Genomic DNA, 12,848 nt, shown 5'->3' with positions numbered 1-12,848 from the left:
GGAAGGGATGATGTGAGGGTCCTAAGGGAGATTTCAGAGCCAGTGATCGGGACTGAATGTTGAAATGGCCCAAAGCAGTTTCCAGGAATTTTGGATAGTTCTGAAAACCAAAAAGACTTCCTTTAAATTCCAGCATGGACTTTCAGAGATGATGTGGAGAGCAAAAGGAGCCTAACAGTGAGGATTAGCTGGGGCTCACCTTCCTCTAAGCGGGTTCTTTCTTTGTGCCTCTTTTGGGGCTTCGGCCTGTGTTCACATCACCTTACCTGTTATCTACCTGCAGCTTACAAAAGAAAAGCAAATAAATTATGTATAGATTTTAAGAATTGGAGTCAGCCAAGCTGTAGCCTGGAGCTTTTATCCTACTGAATATTGTTCATAATATCCTACTGAATCGTATTCTTTTCTGGTTGGAGGGTAATGAGGGAGTTAGTATGTTGGTGCATGGTCTGATTCTGGGCACAATAGTATGAGCTAAATTTGAATAAATTTAAAGTATTGAGTGAAATCTTTAAACAGCAGTAGAAAAAAAAATGGAGCACCCTTTTGGGGTCCTTTCATCCCTACCTGCAAGGCACCAGGGTTGCCAGTTCCTACTGGTTCGTCATCATCTCTGTGGCGCATAGGAACTTGACCTTCCATTTTCATGTTCCTTGGCATCCAGGATGAAGACTCCACCCAAACTCGCTTTGCACTTAATTGGTGCTTTTGATTTTTGGGTTTACTGAGAGGCTCTTCAGCTTTGGGGAACTTTTTCAAAAACGTCAAAAGAGCAATTACTTGCAGCAGCTGAAAAAATAGGAGTGATGTCTTCACTGTTTGTCTTTGGGGAAAGGTGCCGCAGTTTCTCACAGAAGATGCCTGTCCCCTCGTGTATCCACTTGAAGCTGTGCCCCATCAAAACCTGAATTTCATGTGACCACAGGTCTGGGACGGCCGCCAGGCAGCCTGTGTGGCCCTCGGTCCTGCCAGGGCTCTCTGTGGCGCCTTCTCATTCCCTTCCCCGAGTCTGGAGAGGGAGGCGAGTGAGCTTCTCCACTTCCCACTTCCTGTTAGAGCTATAAATCCATGCTAACCTTTCTCTTTTAAGAATTAATAAATCCAGTGAGTAATTGGCTCCGTTGAATTGGCCTGTTTTCAGTGTTCTCACATGACCTCTCTGAAGAGCTGTCTTAGAACAGTCTTGGAAATTTCATCGTGCTCCGAGTGAGCCTGCAGCCGCCTCATTTGCTCGCATTCACTCATGTCTTCTGCAGCCCTTCCGCCAGTGCGTGTTTGTTAGCTTCTGCAGTTTCTTTTGGGCAGGCTCTTTTTTTAAAATGATAACCTCATTCATTTTCTAAGAAATCGTCATGTACAAGTTACTTTAACTCTTGAGTTGCATCACTGGGAGCCATTACTTTCTGCTGCAGCTGCCAAACCAAACCTAAGGTCCGGACTTTGGGGTGCTCTGTACCTAATTCTTCATGTTGCTGGGGTTGGGGAGAGAAATGCTCAGCTTCTTTCCTTAGCCTCTTTTTTTTTTTTTTTTTTAAATGAGACAGAGTCTCACTCTGTCACCCAGGCTGGAGTGCCATGGTGCGATCTTAGCTCACTACAACCTCCACCTCCCAGGTTCAAGGAATTCTCCTGCCTCAGCCTCCTGCATAGCTGGGAATACAGGCGTGCACTACCACGTGTGGCTAAACAATTTTTTCTGTATTTTTAGTAGAGATGAGGTTTCACCATGTTGGCCAGGCTGGTCTTGAACTCCTAACCTCAGGTGATCCACCTGCCTCGGCCTCTCAAAGTCCTGGGATTGCAGATGTGAGGCACCGCGCCCGGCCTCTTTCCTTAGCCTCTAAAACCACGAATGTTTTCAGGAGCCCTTCAGTTGGGAGCAGCTGCATCTGGGACCTCTGACTTCTTCAGTGTTCTTGGGTGGCTTTGCCGGTGTCACACTTGCCACTGCCTCTTGACCCTCAGAGCCTCAGATCTGGGTGCCTGTTCCATTGCTTCTGGGCGTTGACTTTTGGCTACTGCCATTGTCTCCAAAGTCCATCAGGAGAGGAGTCCCAGAAGGTTGTCCCTAAGTGTTTCTTGGTAAAATGCTGTTTCTCTCCAGTCTTTTAAAATATTAGTGATCCTTTGAAATTCCAGATATTTTCCCACTTGTCTCACCAGCTGACCTGGATCTTTTGGCTCAGTGCCCTGTTGGGATCTCTGCAAATGAAACGATCGATTCAAACGCTCCTCCTTGAAGAACGCAGCAGCAGCGTCAGGCGGGGCCCTCCAGATTGGGAGTGGTGTTTCTGACTCTTCTCTTGGTTTTGTTTTCTGAGAGTTGTTACTGACCTGGAAGTGTAGCGTCATAAACTGGGGAAGGAGAAAGAGAGGCAGGAGGAGAATCATGGAGTGCGGAGGCAGGTAGCCCGTGGGGTGTCTCCTGTGCTTGGCGGCGCTGGAAACCGCTTAGGTGCCAGAGCTTTTTCTGTGACCAAATTCTGGCTTTTGAAATAACCCAGTAACAGTTGTCTATCTTTTCATTCTGCCTGCTCCTCCCCCAGCCTGGTTCCTCAGAGGGAAGGAAGGAGAACGAGTGCTTTGCAGCACGTGCCCCTGGCGGCATCATGGTACTTTCCTGGCCCTGCTGCCTCTGCCCGTCCGTCTTTTATGATTTCTATTTACTTGTATTGGTTTTTTTAAATTTCTATTTTTTGCAGAACTGAACCTTTTTCTGCCCTGCCTTTCTCCTGTTTGTCTTTCCTTTGTGGTTGATATTGTGTTGTCTTCTCCAAAGTATTTGTCATTAGAAACTCACAGCAAGAGTATACTTTTTAGCATGTCAGCACTTTTATTATGTTGCCCTCCTTGTCTTTGATAACTGCCTGTGGACGCTGTGTAAACGTCATGGTAAAAATCCTTTTTTTTCCCCCTGTAGTCTCTCCATTTCAAGGACTAAAACAGTCTTGCGTTAAGTAAAAACCTGTGACCAGAGCTGAAGGAAGACTCTAGGAACTGAAAACTGCAACAGAAATTAGCACAATTTGAAAACAAAACAAAATTGCAGAAGCCTTAGTTGCTTTCCACCTAAGAAGTTGATCAATGGAGAAAGTGTCCGCTGGAGTTTCGATAATGAACTTTGAGTTTGGGTGCAAGCGAAGGACTCAGAGAAGGGCCCAGCTCTCAAGCTGAACGACAAAAATGCTGTTGTAAATTTAGTCTCAGGTGTAAATACCCAGCCCTCTGGTTCCCAGGGAGCTGGCTGCTCTGAGGTGCACGTGTGTCTCTGTGATGGCAATCATTGTAGTTGCTGGCCTTCAGAAGAATTGAGGATCTGATGGAGGTTTTTTATGTATTTATTTTCTGTTCACCTTGTGACCCTGTGTCAAAATTTGTAAAGATACAAAAGGCATTACTGAGATGGTACGTTCTATAATTTGATACTATTTGGCTTAATCATCTTCACCTATTTGTAATACTGTTGTAATGTTAACTCTGTTAAGTACCCAAGCTGCTTGTCTTCCACCAAAGAGTGCTTTATTAACAAGAATCTGTGAAAACCACATTTAAATACTGTTGCATGTTGTAAGACCAGGTGGTTACCTTGGTAACCTAAAACTTGCAAGATAATATTAATGGTAGCTTTAGAAGACTCAGGAGGAGAAACTGACTTCAGAGTTGGAAGATGTTGCAAGTCATCCCTTTTTCTGTCCTTTAGGGACTGAAGAACTGGGAGGCTGCTCATTGGTGCCAGTCATACAAATTAAAATCCTATTTCCTTCCCTGCATGGAAGAAACACACTGGCAGTTATTCCCCTTGGAAACAGCAATCCCAAATCATGTCGGCTTAAAAAAGAGTTAACCGCTTTTTAGAGTCCTTCTCTGTAACATTGGATTTTTTTTTTTTTTTTTTTTTTCTCTTATGAGATCAGCCTAAGGCCATTGACGCAGCCTGCGATCTCAGTGACAATGATCTGCTTCTGGATCTCACTGTTGCCTTTGGTTAGGGAACACAACTAGTAACTCTGCAGAGTGCCTTCTCCCCTACCCTACTGGAACACAGCAGAGTCTGTGCCATGAAGCAGTTACAGAAACAGAATGGATTTGCTGCTAAAAAAAAAAAAAAAAAAAAAAAGGCGGGGGGGGGCCAAAATAAAAGAATATTTAGTACTCACCTCAGTTCCTTCCACAAGAAGTGGGTGGTTTAATGATTGTTAACCCATTTTTGCCTGTGCTGGGAGCATGGAGGGCCGAGATGTTGACAGGCAGTAAGAAGCAAATGCCCTCCTAAGCCACAAGGCGTGCGCCAGATCTAGTAGGCAACTCCATTTTAAGAAGCTGCCTTTTTCACAAAACTTCAAGAAATTAAAGCAGTTGGAAGAAACAAGTTAAAGTCTTTAATGCAGGAAGGAATTGAAAGGCAGTGCCTCCATTTTGGTGCACTTTCTTGGAAGAAAGTGTGAAAGTAACCGGCATCAGGAGAGACGGAAGATGCCGTGTTCTCAGCCAAACAAGCGACTCTTTCCCTGCCAGGCACTATGGGGTGGGGTCAGGCCAGCTTTTCAACACTGGGGACTGGATCACAGAAAAACAGTGGTTTTCTGTCCCTGGAAATGAATGGCACAACCACCCCCCTGGCTGTGGGAAGACCACTCTTCAAGAAGATGTGGGTGGGAGGAGGTACATTCCTTTTGCTGTTTTGAGCTGAGATAATGTAAATATTCAAACTGTGCCATGCATAAAGCATTGAATTCTCAGGGCACCTCTTCTTCCCCTTACCCTTTTTAAGGCCATCCGCTCCATAAATAATAATCCAGGTAGTTGTGAAAATCACGCTTCCATCTGATCCCTTCTTAGTCTGGCTTTTCGTCCCGTCAGAACAAGTAAATGTAGGCGCCACAGTTCTTGAGAGTACGGTCTCCCTCACGGCGAACAAGCCTCCTGGTGTTTCGTCCAAGAAAAGGACGGGTGTCAGCGGGACCACAGTCCCTTTTCATTGTATAAACTGCCTCTTCATGTTGCCTGCTCAAGTTTCCACCTACAATTGCTATCACTGTGGCTCTTTCTAAAAATCCTTCTGTTTAACTGGTTCACTGAAATTCGTCATAGAAACCTTGTGATTTGGTGAAGAAGCCTTCCTTGTAATAACCAAATGACTTGGGATGGTGTGCAGAGCAACAGTGTTACCTTATGGGGACGTCTCTAGAATCCAGGAAGTGGCGGTCTGAGGGATGGAAAGTTCTTCCTGCTATGAACGAGAGTGGATGCTTCCCCTCATCCCCAACTGAAACCACAAACACCCAGAATCTTCTGGGATTCTGACTTAGAGTCCTTGTTACAGAAGACCTTGTTGCTATGGAACATGAAACTGTGTCTGATGGAGAGATTCCCTTAACTTTAGAGCCTTAAATAGCCCTGAAAGTACACCGGGACGGTTTGCAATGGAATTAAAATTAGCAGCGCATATTTTTAGGTGCCCTTGAAGCTTTCTGGGGACTCAAAATTATCAAGAGTCAGGGACGGTCCGGAGGAAGAGCATCTGCAAAACTGGGTTCCTAGAAGTGCGGACGGACTTGGCTTGTTATAGAACTTGGTGGGGAGCGGCGCCTCGTGACAGCGGAGTGGCCGGCGTGGCCAGTGCTTCCCGGCGGCCCGCGGCAGGGCTCTGGCGGCCTCCACAATTCCCCTGTTCTGAGCTTGATGCCCCTAGCCTGCCCCCACCTCCTTCCTCCCCTCCCCTCCAGCCCTCTCACAGGGTGATTGCTACCTCTCTCGGGCCCAGGCGAGTGTTACAGGAGTTCCCAAGCATTGTCGTGAGGCCAGGGTGCCCACCGCCGATGGCCTGGGCTTGTGCGTGGCCCAAGGGCTGTCCTGAGGCCTTCCCTTTTCCCGGCACCCTCCGAGCCACAGAGGCAGTGCGCTCATTGGATGTCTGTTCTTAACATGGCTTCTCTTTCCACATTCAAAAAAAGAATCAGTATTGCATTTTGGAAAGCAGTGCTCATCAAAAGCAACTTTTAAAACCTATTTTATTGTTCCTTGAAATGTTCTCTCCCGCTGAAACTGCCCTGGAGAGGCGAGCTGCTGCCCTTCCATTTCCCCACATCAGGGTATTCTCCACGTCACTGAGCGGAGATGACTCCAGATGTGTTTAAAGACTGGACAATTCACCTATACTGTGTAGGAAATTACCTCCTTAATTATCTGGTAGAATTGTCAGCAGACGTGTTCATCCGATGATAGTACTGCAGTTTTCTAGTAATCATTTGCAGACTTTTATCTAACCTGCACTCATGTACAGATTATTAAAAGTTGTAAAATGTAACTGATCAGTATTGATCAATCATTGTCTTGATTTTTTTTTTACAGTGTATATTTCTAATCATATTTTTTAAAGCCAAGAGAACTGGTTGAATGAATGTTTATTTTCCTGAAGGTATTTTTAAGATAAAGCTTCCTAATGGCCTGTAAACTTTGCATATGTGTGTAGTTTGATACATATTGTCACATTGGAAAATCTTGTGAGTTGTAACTGGTTTTATAAAAAATATCAAATAGTGGAAATTGTATAATTACAATCATGTAATTAAAAGTATTAACCCAACAGCCTTTTTGTTTACTGTGCTACTTACCAGGCATTTTGAATTCTGGTAGGCAGTGGGTTAGAACATAAAGCAGAGGTAACCCGGCGTCTGTGTAAGTCTTCTAGGACGGCCATAATGGAATACCCCAGACTGGATGGCTGACATAGAAGTTCGTTTCCTCACGGTTCTGGAGGCTGCTTGTCCACGACCAAGCTGTGGGCGGGCTTGGTTTCTCCAAAGTCCTCTCTCCTGGGCTTGCAGGCACTGCCTCCTTGCGGGGCGTCTCTTTGGTGCCTGCGGGGTCCTGGTGCCTCTTCCCCTCCACTCCCCTCAAGAGGACACCAGTCAGATTGGATTGGGGCCCACCGATGGCCTCGTTGTAACTTCATCACCTCGTTAAAGGCCCCGTGTCCACATAGAGCCACATCTCAAGGGGCTGGGGTTAGGGCTTTAGCGTTTGAATCTGGAAGTTAGTCCAGCCCCCTTCTGTCGGGTAAGGTGGTGAACTGGAGGCGCTCCTCCATTCCTCACACCCCAGCACCAGCTCACACCACACAAAGCTTTGACTTTCTGGAGACCTCTGAGGATAAGACTCAAGTCAGTCAGGCCCTTGGGATCCTGCAGGGCATTTTGCCTGCCAAGGGCAGGCAGCACCGGCCCCAGCACCCTCCCCAGCTTGCGGTCCAACCCCAGACGCCAGCCCCCGTGCCCTCTACCTGCCCTGCCTCTGGTGCCAGGCAGGACCCCAAGGGCCCATTGTCCATACCTCATACACAACTTACTGCTGAGACTCAAGACCCTGTGTTCTGTTGAGTTCTATCCAGTTCTCCCAAGGAGCTGTGCTTGAATTCACACTGGGATACAAGTGTCCAAAGTAAAAAACCAGAGACCGGCCTTCTCACCCCTCTCCCGACTCCCCACCACACATGACCCTCCAGACTGTGTGTTTGCAGACCCTGGCTCTGTGGGAGCTGTGGCCTCTCCCTGTCCCTCCATGGCTTCCCCTGAGGCCGCTAGAGCCCAGGCAGCTGGCGCCACCACGCTGCTCTGTGAAGTCCCTGAGTGCTGCCAAGGGGCTGGCTTGGAGGCAGTGCTTGAGATGAAACCACGAGACATGTCTGTTCCTCCCAGGGGGCTTTGTCTTCCAGGCCTGTCGGGGGGAGGCAGCAGGCTGCAGGGACCCCTAGTCCTTAAGAGACTTAGCTCCTTCCCTGTCATCTAGAACCACTGACCAGGGCCCAGCCAGCATGTGTGGGATGTACGATCTCCTCTGCTTCCATTGCTGAAGTGAAATGGAAATGAAAAGAATTCCTACCTCTGCAGTTAGTATGGGAGTTAAAATAACACATGGAAATTGCTTAGAACAGTATCGGGGCATATCTTTAAATTCACTACTTTGTCATATATTTTAGGTCATTTTCTCTAGATAACTGGGGAAAGAATGACTGATAGATTACGGTCCCTCAGTTTCTGATATTTTTGGTACCTGCAGCAGCATTTTATGCACGGGTAATGGTGTAAACATTTAAAAAGAGGTCACGTAAACTATTTTGCCTTGAAGTGGGGACCCACGCATGGAAGGTAAGTCTCCAGAATCGTTGTTCAGAGGCAAACCTGGGCCATGGGAGAGGAGATTCAAGGGCCCCTGCCCGCCGCCTCTCAATGGACTGAAATGCAAGTTGCTGTGGAAAGAGCAAGTCCCATTGGGCGTATCTTGCCCCAGCTCCGCCACTTCTGCAGCCTTGGGGACCCTTGATCTACTGGCCGAGCCTCACTTCGTTCAGTGTTTCAGTTGGACTAGCGAGCGCCTAGCGTTTGATTTCACAGAAGTACATGGCTGTGCCTTAGCTGGGGGAGTGTGACATCCACTCTGCTGTCTCCCTCCTCCGTGTGTCTAAGTGCAGCTGTGGGCGCACAGGAAAGGAGCCTCTAGGGAGGAATTCTCCAAGAACACGACCTGTAGCTCCTCTGTAGTGTGCCCTGAGTAGCTGTCACGCGTTCCGAGTTGGCGGCCACGCACCGCATCCGTGTTCTACAGAAATTGTTCCTGGGCGGTGCTGGCTATTTCCTTACGATACATTCTTACAAAGGGGATTTCTGGGTCAAAAATATGTAAGATGTTAAAGCTTTTGCTGTACACTGAAAAAGCAGCTTGGGTAGAATTGTTGAGAGCATGCATTCTGGGCCCAGGCTGTTTGCAAACCTGAGCGCTGCCACTTCGAGCTGGGCAGAGTGATTTGGGCTCCCTAAACCCGTTCCTTCTCTGAAGTGGGGATGGCGACGTCCCTCTTACGAGGTTGCGTGAGGATGAAATGAGTAGTTAATATTTTCGTGGCTGAGAACAAGTGTCTGGCACACGCTAAGAGCTATGTATATGGTGCCTGAGAACAAAAATGTTGTCCAGGAGACGTGTGGAAATGCACAGTCGCCGCTGCCCGCTCCTCTCCAGTTGGCAGCGGCTGTGACGCTGCTCGGTGAAGAGCAGGACGCTGGTCTCCGCGCGTGGGCCGCGCCCACTGTCCTGCTGCACGTCGCCCTGGCCCTCTCGCTTTTGCACATGGATGTTGGGCATTTTGTCTTCCAGGCGGGTGGCACAGCCTGGCCTTACGCCCTCGCCTCACCGTCTCTATCCGTTCACTGGGGGAGAAATGGATCCCCCTGAGCAAAGCCTTCTGGGTTCCTCCCCAGCACCTCGGGGGTCCCTGGCCCGGGTGGGAGTGGGGGTCCCCCCGCCTCGAGCCCCGCCTGACTGGCAGCAAGTCTGCTGGCTTTGCGGCTGCCGGACGACGCGTGCTCTGTCCACACCCAAGTCCCCGGGGAAGGAGGCCCCCGCGGGCCCAAGTCCGCTTGTCAAGGCGGAGAGGCCCCGGCGTGCGCGGGCGGCCGTGGGCTTTGGGAGTCGTGGACTCGGGGAGGACGGCGGTTCCTCCCGGCCCCGGCTGTGTCTCCGGATTAAACCAGGTGTTTTTTCAGGCGGGGCGGTTCTCCCGGGCGCGGGACTCCGGGGAACGCAGCGTGTCCGGCCCGGGCTGCTGCTGCCCACCCGGGAACGGCCCACTCGCTTCCAGGGCGGCTGGTCCGGGGCGCACAGGACGGAGGAGCCGCCGCGCTGCTCTCTTGGCCGGAGGGCGGAGGAAGGGGCTGGAGGAAGGGGCTGCTCGGAGGGAGGCGCGAGACGGGTCCCGGGAGCGGGTCGGCCGCGCCTCCTCCAGCGGGGACTTCGGGGTGGCCTGGGCGGTGGAGCCAGCGGGTCCCCCCCGTGCCTGCGCCTGCAGTGCGGGGTCAGCCGGGGCCCAGCCGGAGCCAGACGCACGGGGCGCCCTGGCAGGCCCGCGGTTGGCATGTCCTCAAGCAGCCGCTGAGTGTCCACCCAGCACTCACTGGCCAGGCTGGAGGGTGACGGCTCGCGGCCGTTCTGGGCCCCAACCCAAGTTTGCCTGCGGTTGAGTCAGCGGCCGAGGAAACGAGTCTTTGCCGTCCACAGACACTCAAGCCCTGAGACAGGCCCTGGGGCGGTGGTGAGTACAGCCCTGTCCATCTCCCCCCTTTGCCAGCGATGGTTGGCTGTCCCAGGCTGTCACCTTTCTAGACCGGCTTCTCATCTGGCTGGGGGTCCACAGGGACTGGACCTGCAGGGAAGGTCTCTCCTGGACACGCCCGTTGCCCACCGCAAGTTCTCTCCAGGTGCAATTGAGGCCTCTCACAGGTGTGTCTGCCTTGTTCTTCTGCTGGGTGTTGAGCCGTCAGCCCAGGGCCTTGCTGTGGGTGTGCCTGGGCGGGACTGAGTTGGGAACGGCCAGGCTGACACCCGCCTGGTTTGGTAGCAGGCCCGTTCCAGGCGCAGCAGGGCAGTGCTGCTGACCCTTTCTTAGGCTGGGAGCCCCCTGTGAGATGATCTGATGGAAGCTGGGACCCCTCCATCTCCCCAGAGAAGTTCGCACCAAATTTTTGAAGGCTGCATCGATGGGTCAACTTACTGGCTTGTTGGCTGTCGCCACACACCCCAGGGGTGCTGTTTGTACAGATGCTGTGTGGAGGGCGCTCCCGGAGGTGTGCAGTGAAGGCAGGGTCTATTCATCAATCAGCAACACCCCCGCAGCCTCACCCTGCCTGGGCCTGCCAGGGAGCCTCAGTAAAAATTCCCAGGGCATCTTCTGCCTTGGTCACAGCGACCCGCTTCCCCAAGCATGTCCCTCATAGCCACATGGTGTTCCCATTTCTCCTGCTTTCTCTCCACCTTCCCTCTTCCTGAAAACTTCCCCAGCGTCACCACTGGCTCCACCTCCATCCTCTCACCAGCAAAACATGCAAGTTGTGGTCAGTTCACTTAGAACTTGCCTCGGATACTTTTGTTTTCCTCCCTGTGGCTCTGCCGCAAGACCAGTGGCCGGTATCCATGTGGGCCGCCAGGACAGTTGTGCAGGTTGTTCATCGCACAACTCGAGTGCCAGGCACACTGAAGTCAATGTGAGTCAGCTCCTGGGGGGTGAGCAGCACACAACATGGGTGCCCAGATAGGGCAGCCTTGCTGGAGGTGCCGTCAGTCCCTTTGCAGGGTGGTGGTTCTTGAGGAGAAATGTCTGACCCTACCTTAGTGTCTGAGAGCATTTGAGACTCTCAGCAGCCCCGTGGGGTTTACGTACAAGTTGATGCCACACGACAGGCGCTCCTTACCTTACAAATGGCTTTGAGCTCCCAAAGTTATGTAATTCAGCCCTCTGGGGTTGGGCACAGTTTTGTAAAGAAACACTGCTCAGGCCAGGTGCAGTGGCTCATGCCTGTAATCCCAGCACTTTGGGAGGCTGAGGCAGGTGGAACATGAGGTCAGGAGATTGAGACTATTCTGGCCAACACGGTGAAACCCCGTCTCTACTAAAAATACAATTAGCCGGCCGTGGTGGCGGGCGCCTGTAGTCCCAGCTACTTGGGAGGCTGAGGCAGGAGAATGACGTGAACCCGGGAGGGAGGAAGGGAAAGAGAAAGAAAGAAAAGGAAGGAAGGGGCCGGGCGCGGTGGCTCAAGCCTGTAATCCCAGCACTTTGGGAGGCCGAGACGGGCGGATCACAAGGTCAGGAGATCGAGACCATCCTGGCTAACACGGTGAAACCCCGTCTCTACTAAAAAAAAATACAAAAAAACTAGCCGGGCGAGGTGGCGGGCACCTGTAGTCCCAGCTACTCGGGAGGCTGAGGCAGGAGAATGGCGTGAACCCAGGAGGCGGAGCTTGCAGTGAGCTGAGATCCCGCCACTGCACTCCAGCCTGGGTGACAGAGCAAGACTCCATCTCAGGGAAAAAAGAAAAAAAAAGAAAAGGAAGCGAAGGAAAGGAAGAAAGAAACAGTGCTCAGATGGCAGTGGTTCCCTGCTTCTCCCCACAGAGGCCTGATTGGCCCAAGGTGTAGCTGTGAGGGGTGTGAGAACGTTTGCAATCTGGTTAGAGAAATTCTTGTCATCTGGAGTCCAAGGAAACTTTGTGGCCCAGGCAGAGGCTTTCCAGGAGCAACAGGAGATGTGCAGAAAAGCTGGACTGGGCAAAGCAGGCAGGAGCCGCTAGGCCCTCAGGCCTAGGGGGCCAAGTTTTAGTTCCATCCCGTTTGCATGGAGAATACCTGAGGAGGGTCCCTCTGCACTGCTGTGGTGTGCGGTACCCTGCTAGGCACCATGGCCATCTCCACATGGCTCGGAGTGACTGAGCACAGAGGCACACGGCAAACACTCCATGTCTCCTTTCATCCCCTGCTGAGGTACAGGCGTCCCTTTTCCTGTCCCCTCTCCTAACAGCTTTGCCCAAGGGACTAGTCCTTTCACTGGAAATTTCAGGAATGTGTAGAAAGGATGTGGGGCTCAGGGACTGAATCTGGTTTCAGCTTCTGCCTGCCCTAAATAGTAGCCAGGCAACAAGGAAGACAGCGTCCTTCCCTGACTGTAAAATGACAAGGCATGACAAGACAGGACTCCCAGGCGCTCAAGCAAATGCTCTGCTCCTTTGGTCACCAAGCTTTGCCATAGGTGCCGGGGGAAAGCGGGTGGGTTCGGTAACCAGGCTTTGCCATAGGTGCCGGGGGAAAGCGGGTGGGTTCGGTAACCAGGCTTTGCCATAGGTGCCGGGGGAAAGCGGGTGGGTTCGGTAACCAGGCTTTGCCATAGGTGCCGGGGGAAAGCGGGTGGGTTCGGTAACCAGGCTTTGCCATAGGTGCCGGGGGAAAGCAGGTGGGTGGAGGGGCATCCTTCGGAAGGCTTTTCTTTGAGAAGGCAGCACTGGTGTGGAGGGGGCACCTGGGG

General features: G+C 51.4%; 1 protein-coding gene across 13 annotated transcripts in view; it reads left to right on the top strand.

The window, feature by feature from the left end:
• CDC14B (cell division cycle 14B) overlaps positions 1–12,848 on the top strand; it is a 146,015-nt gene that overhangs the window by 119,204 nt on the left and 13,963 nt on the right. For 5 of the 13 annotated variants that reach the window (XR_004443306.1, XM_033236667.1, XM_033236663.1 and 2 more), the window contains one exon: positions 2,921–6,586. Coding sequence is in view for 9 of the 13 variants with exons in the window: in XM_033236667.1 (XP_033092558.1) it covers positions 2,921–2,957 (37 nt within the window). In the remaining 4 variants the exon portion in view is untranslated. Of the gene's footprint in view, positions 1–2,920; positions 6,592–10,120; positions 11,415–12,848 lie in introns of those variants that run through there. The other 8 variants (XM_033236659.1, XM_033236656.1, XM_033236661.1 and 5 more) reach the window with 6 other exon arrangements.

Source organism: Trachypithecus francoisi, unplaced genomic scaffold (assembly GCF_009764315.1).
Source record: "Trachypithecus francoisi isolate TF-2019V2 unplaced genomic scaffold, Tfra_2.0 Lachesis_group16, whole genome shotgun sequence".
Lineage (NCBI taxonomy): Eukaryota > Metazoa > Chordata > Mammalia > Primates > Cercopithecidae > Trachypithecus > Trachypithecus francoisi.
This window is presented reverse-complemented; position numbering and strand designations above follow the sequence as displayed.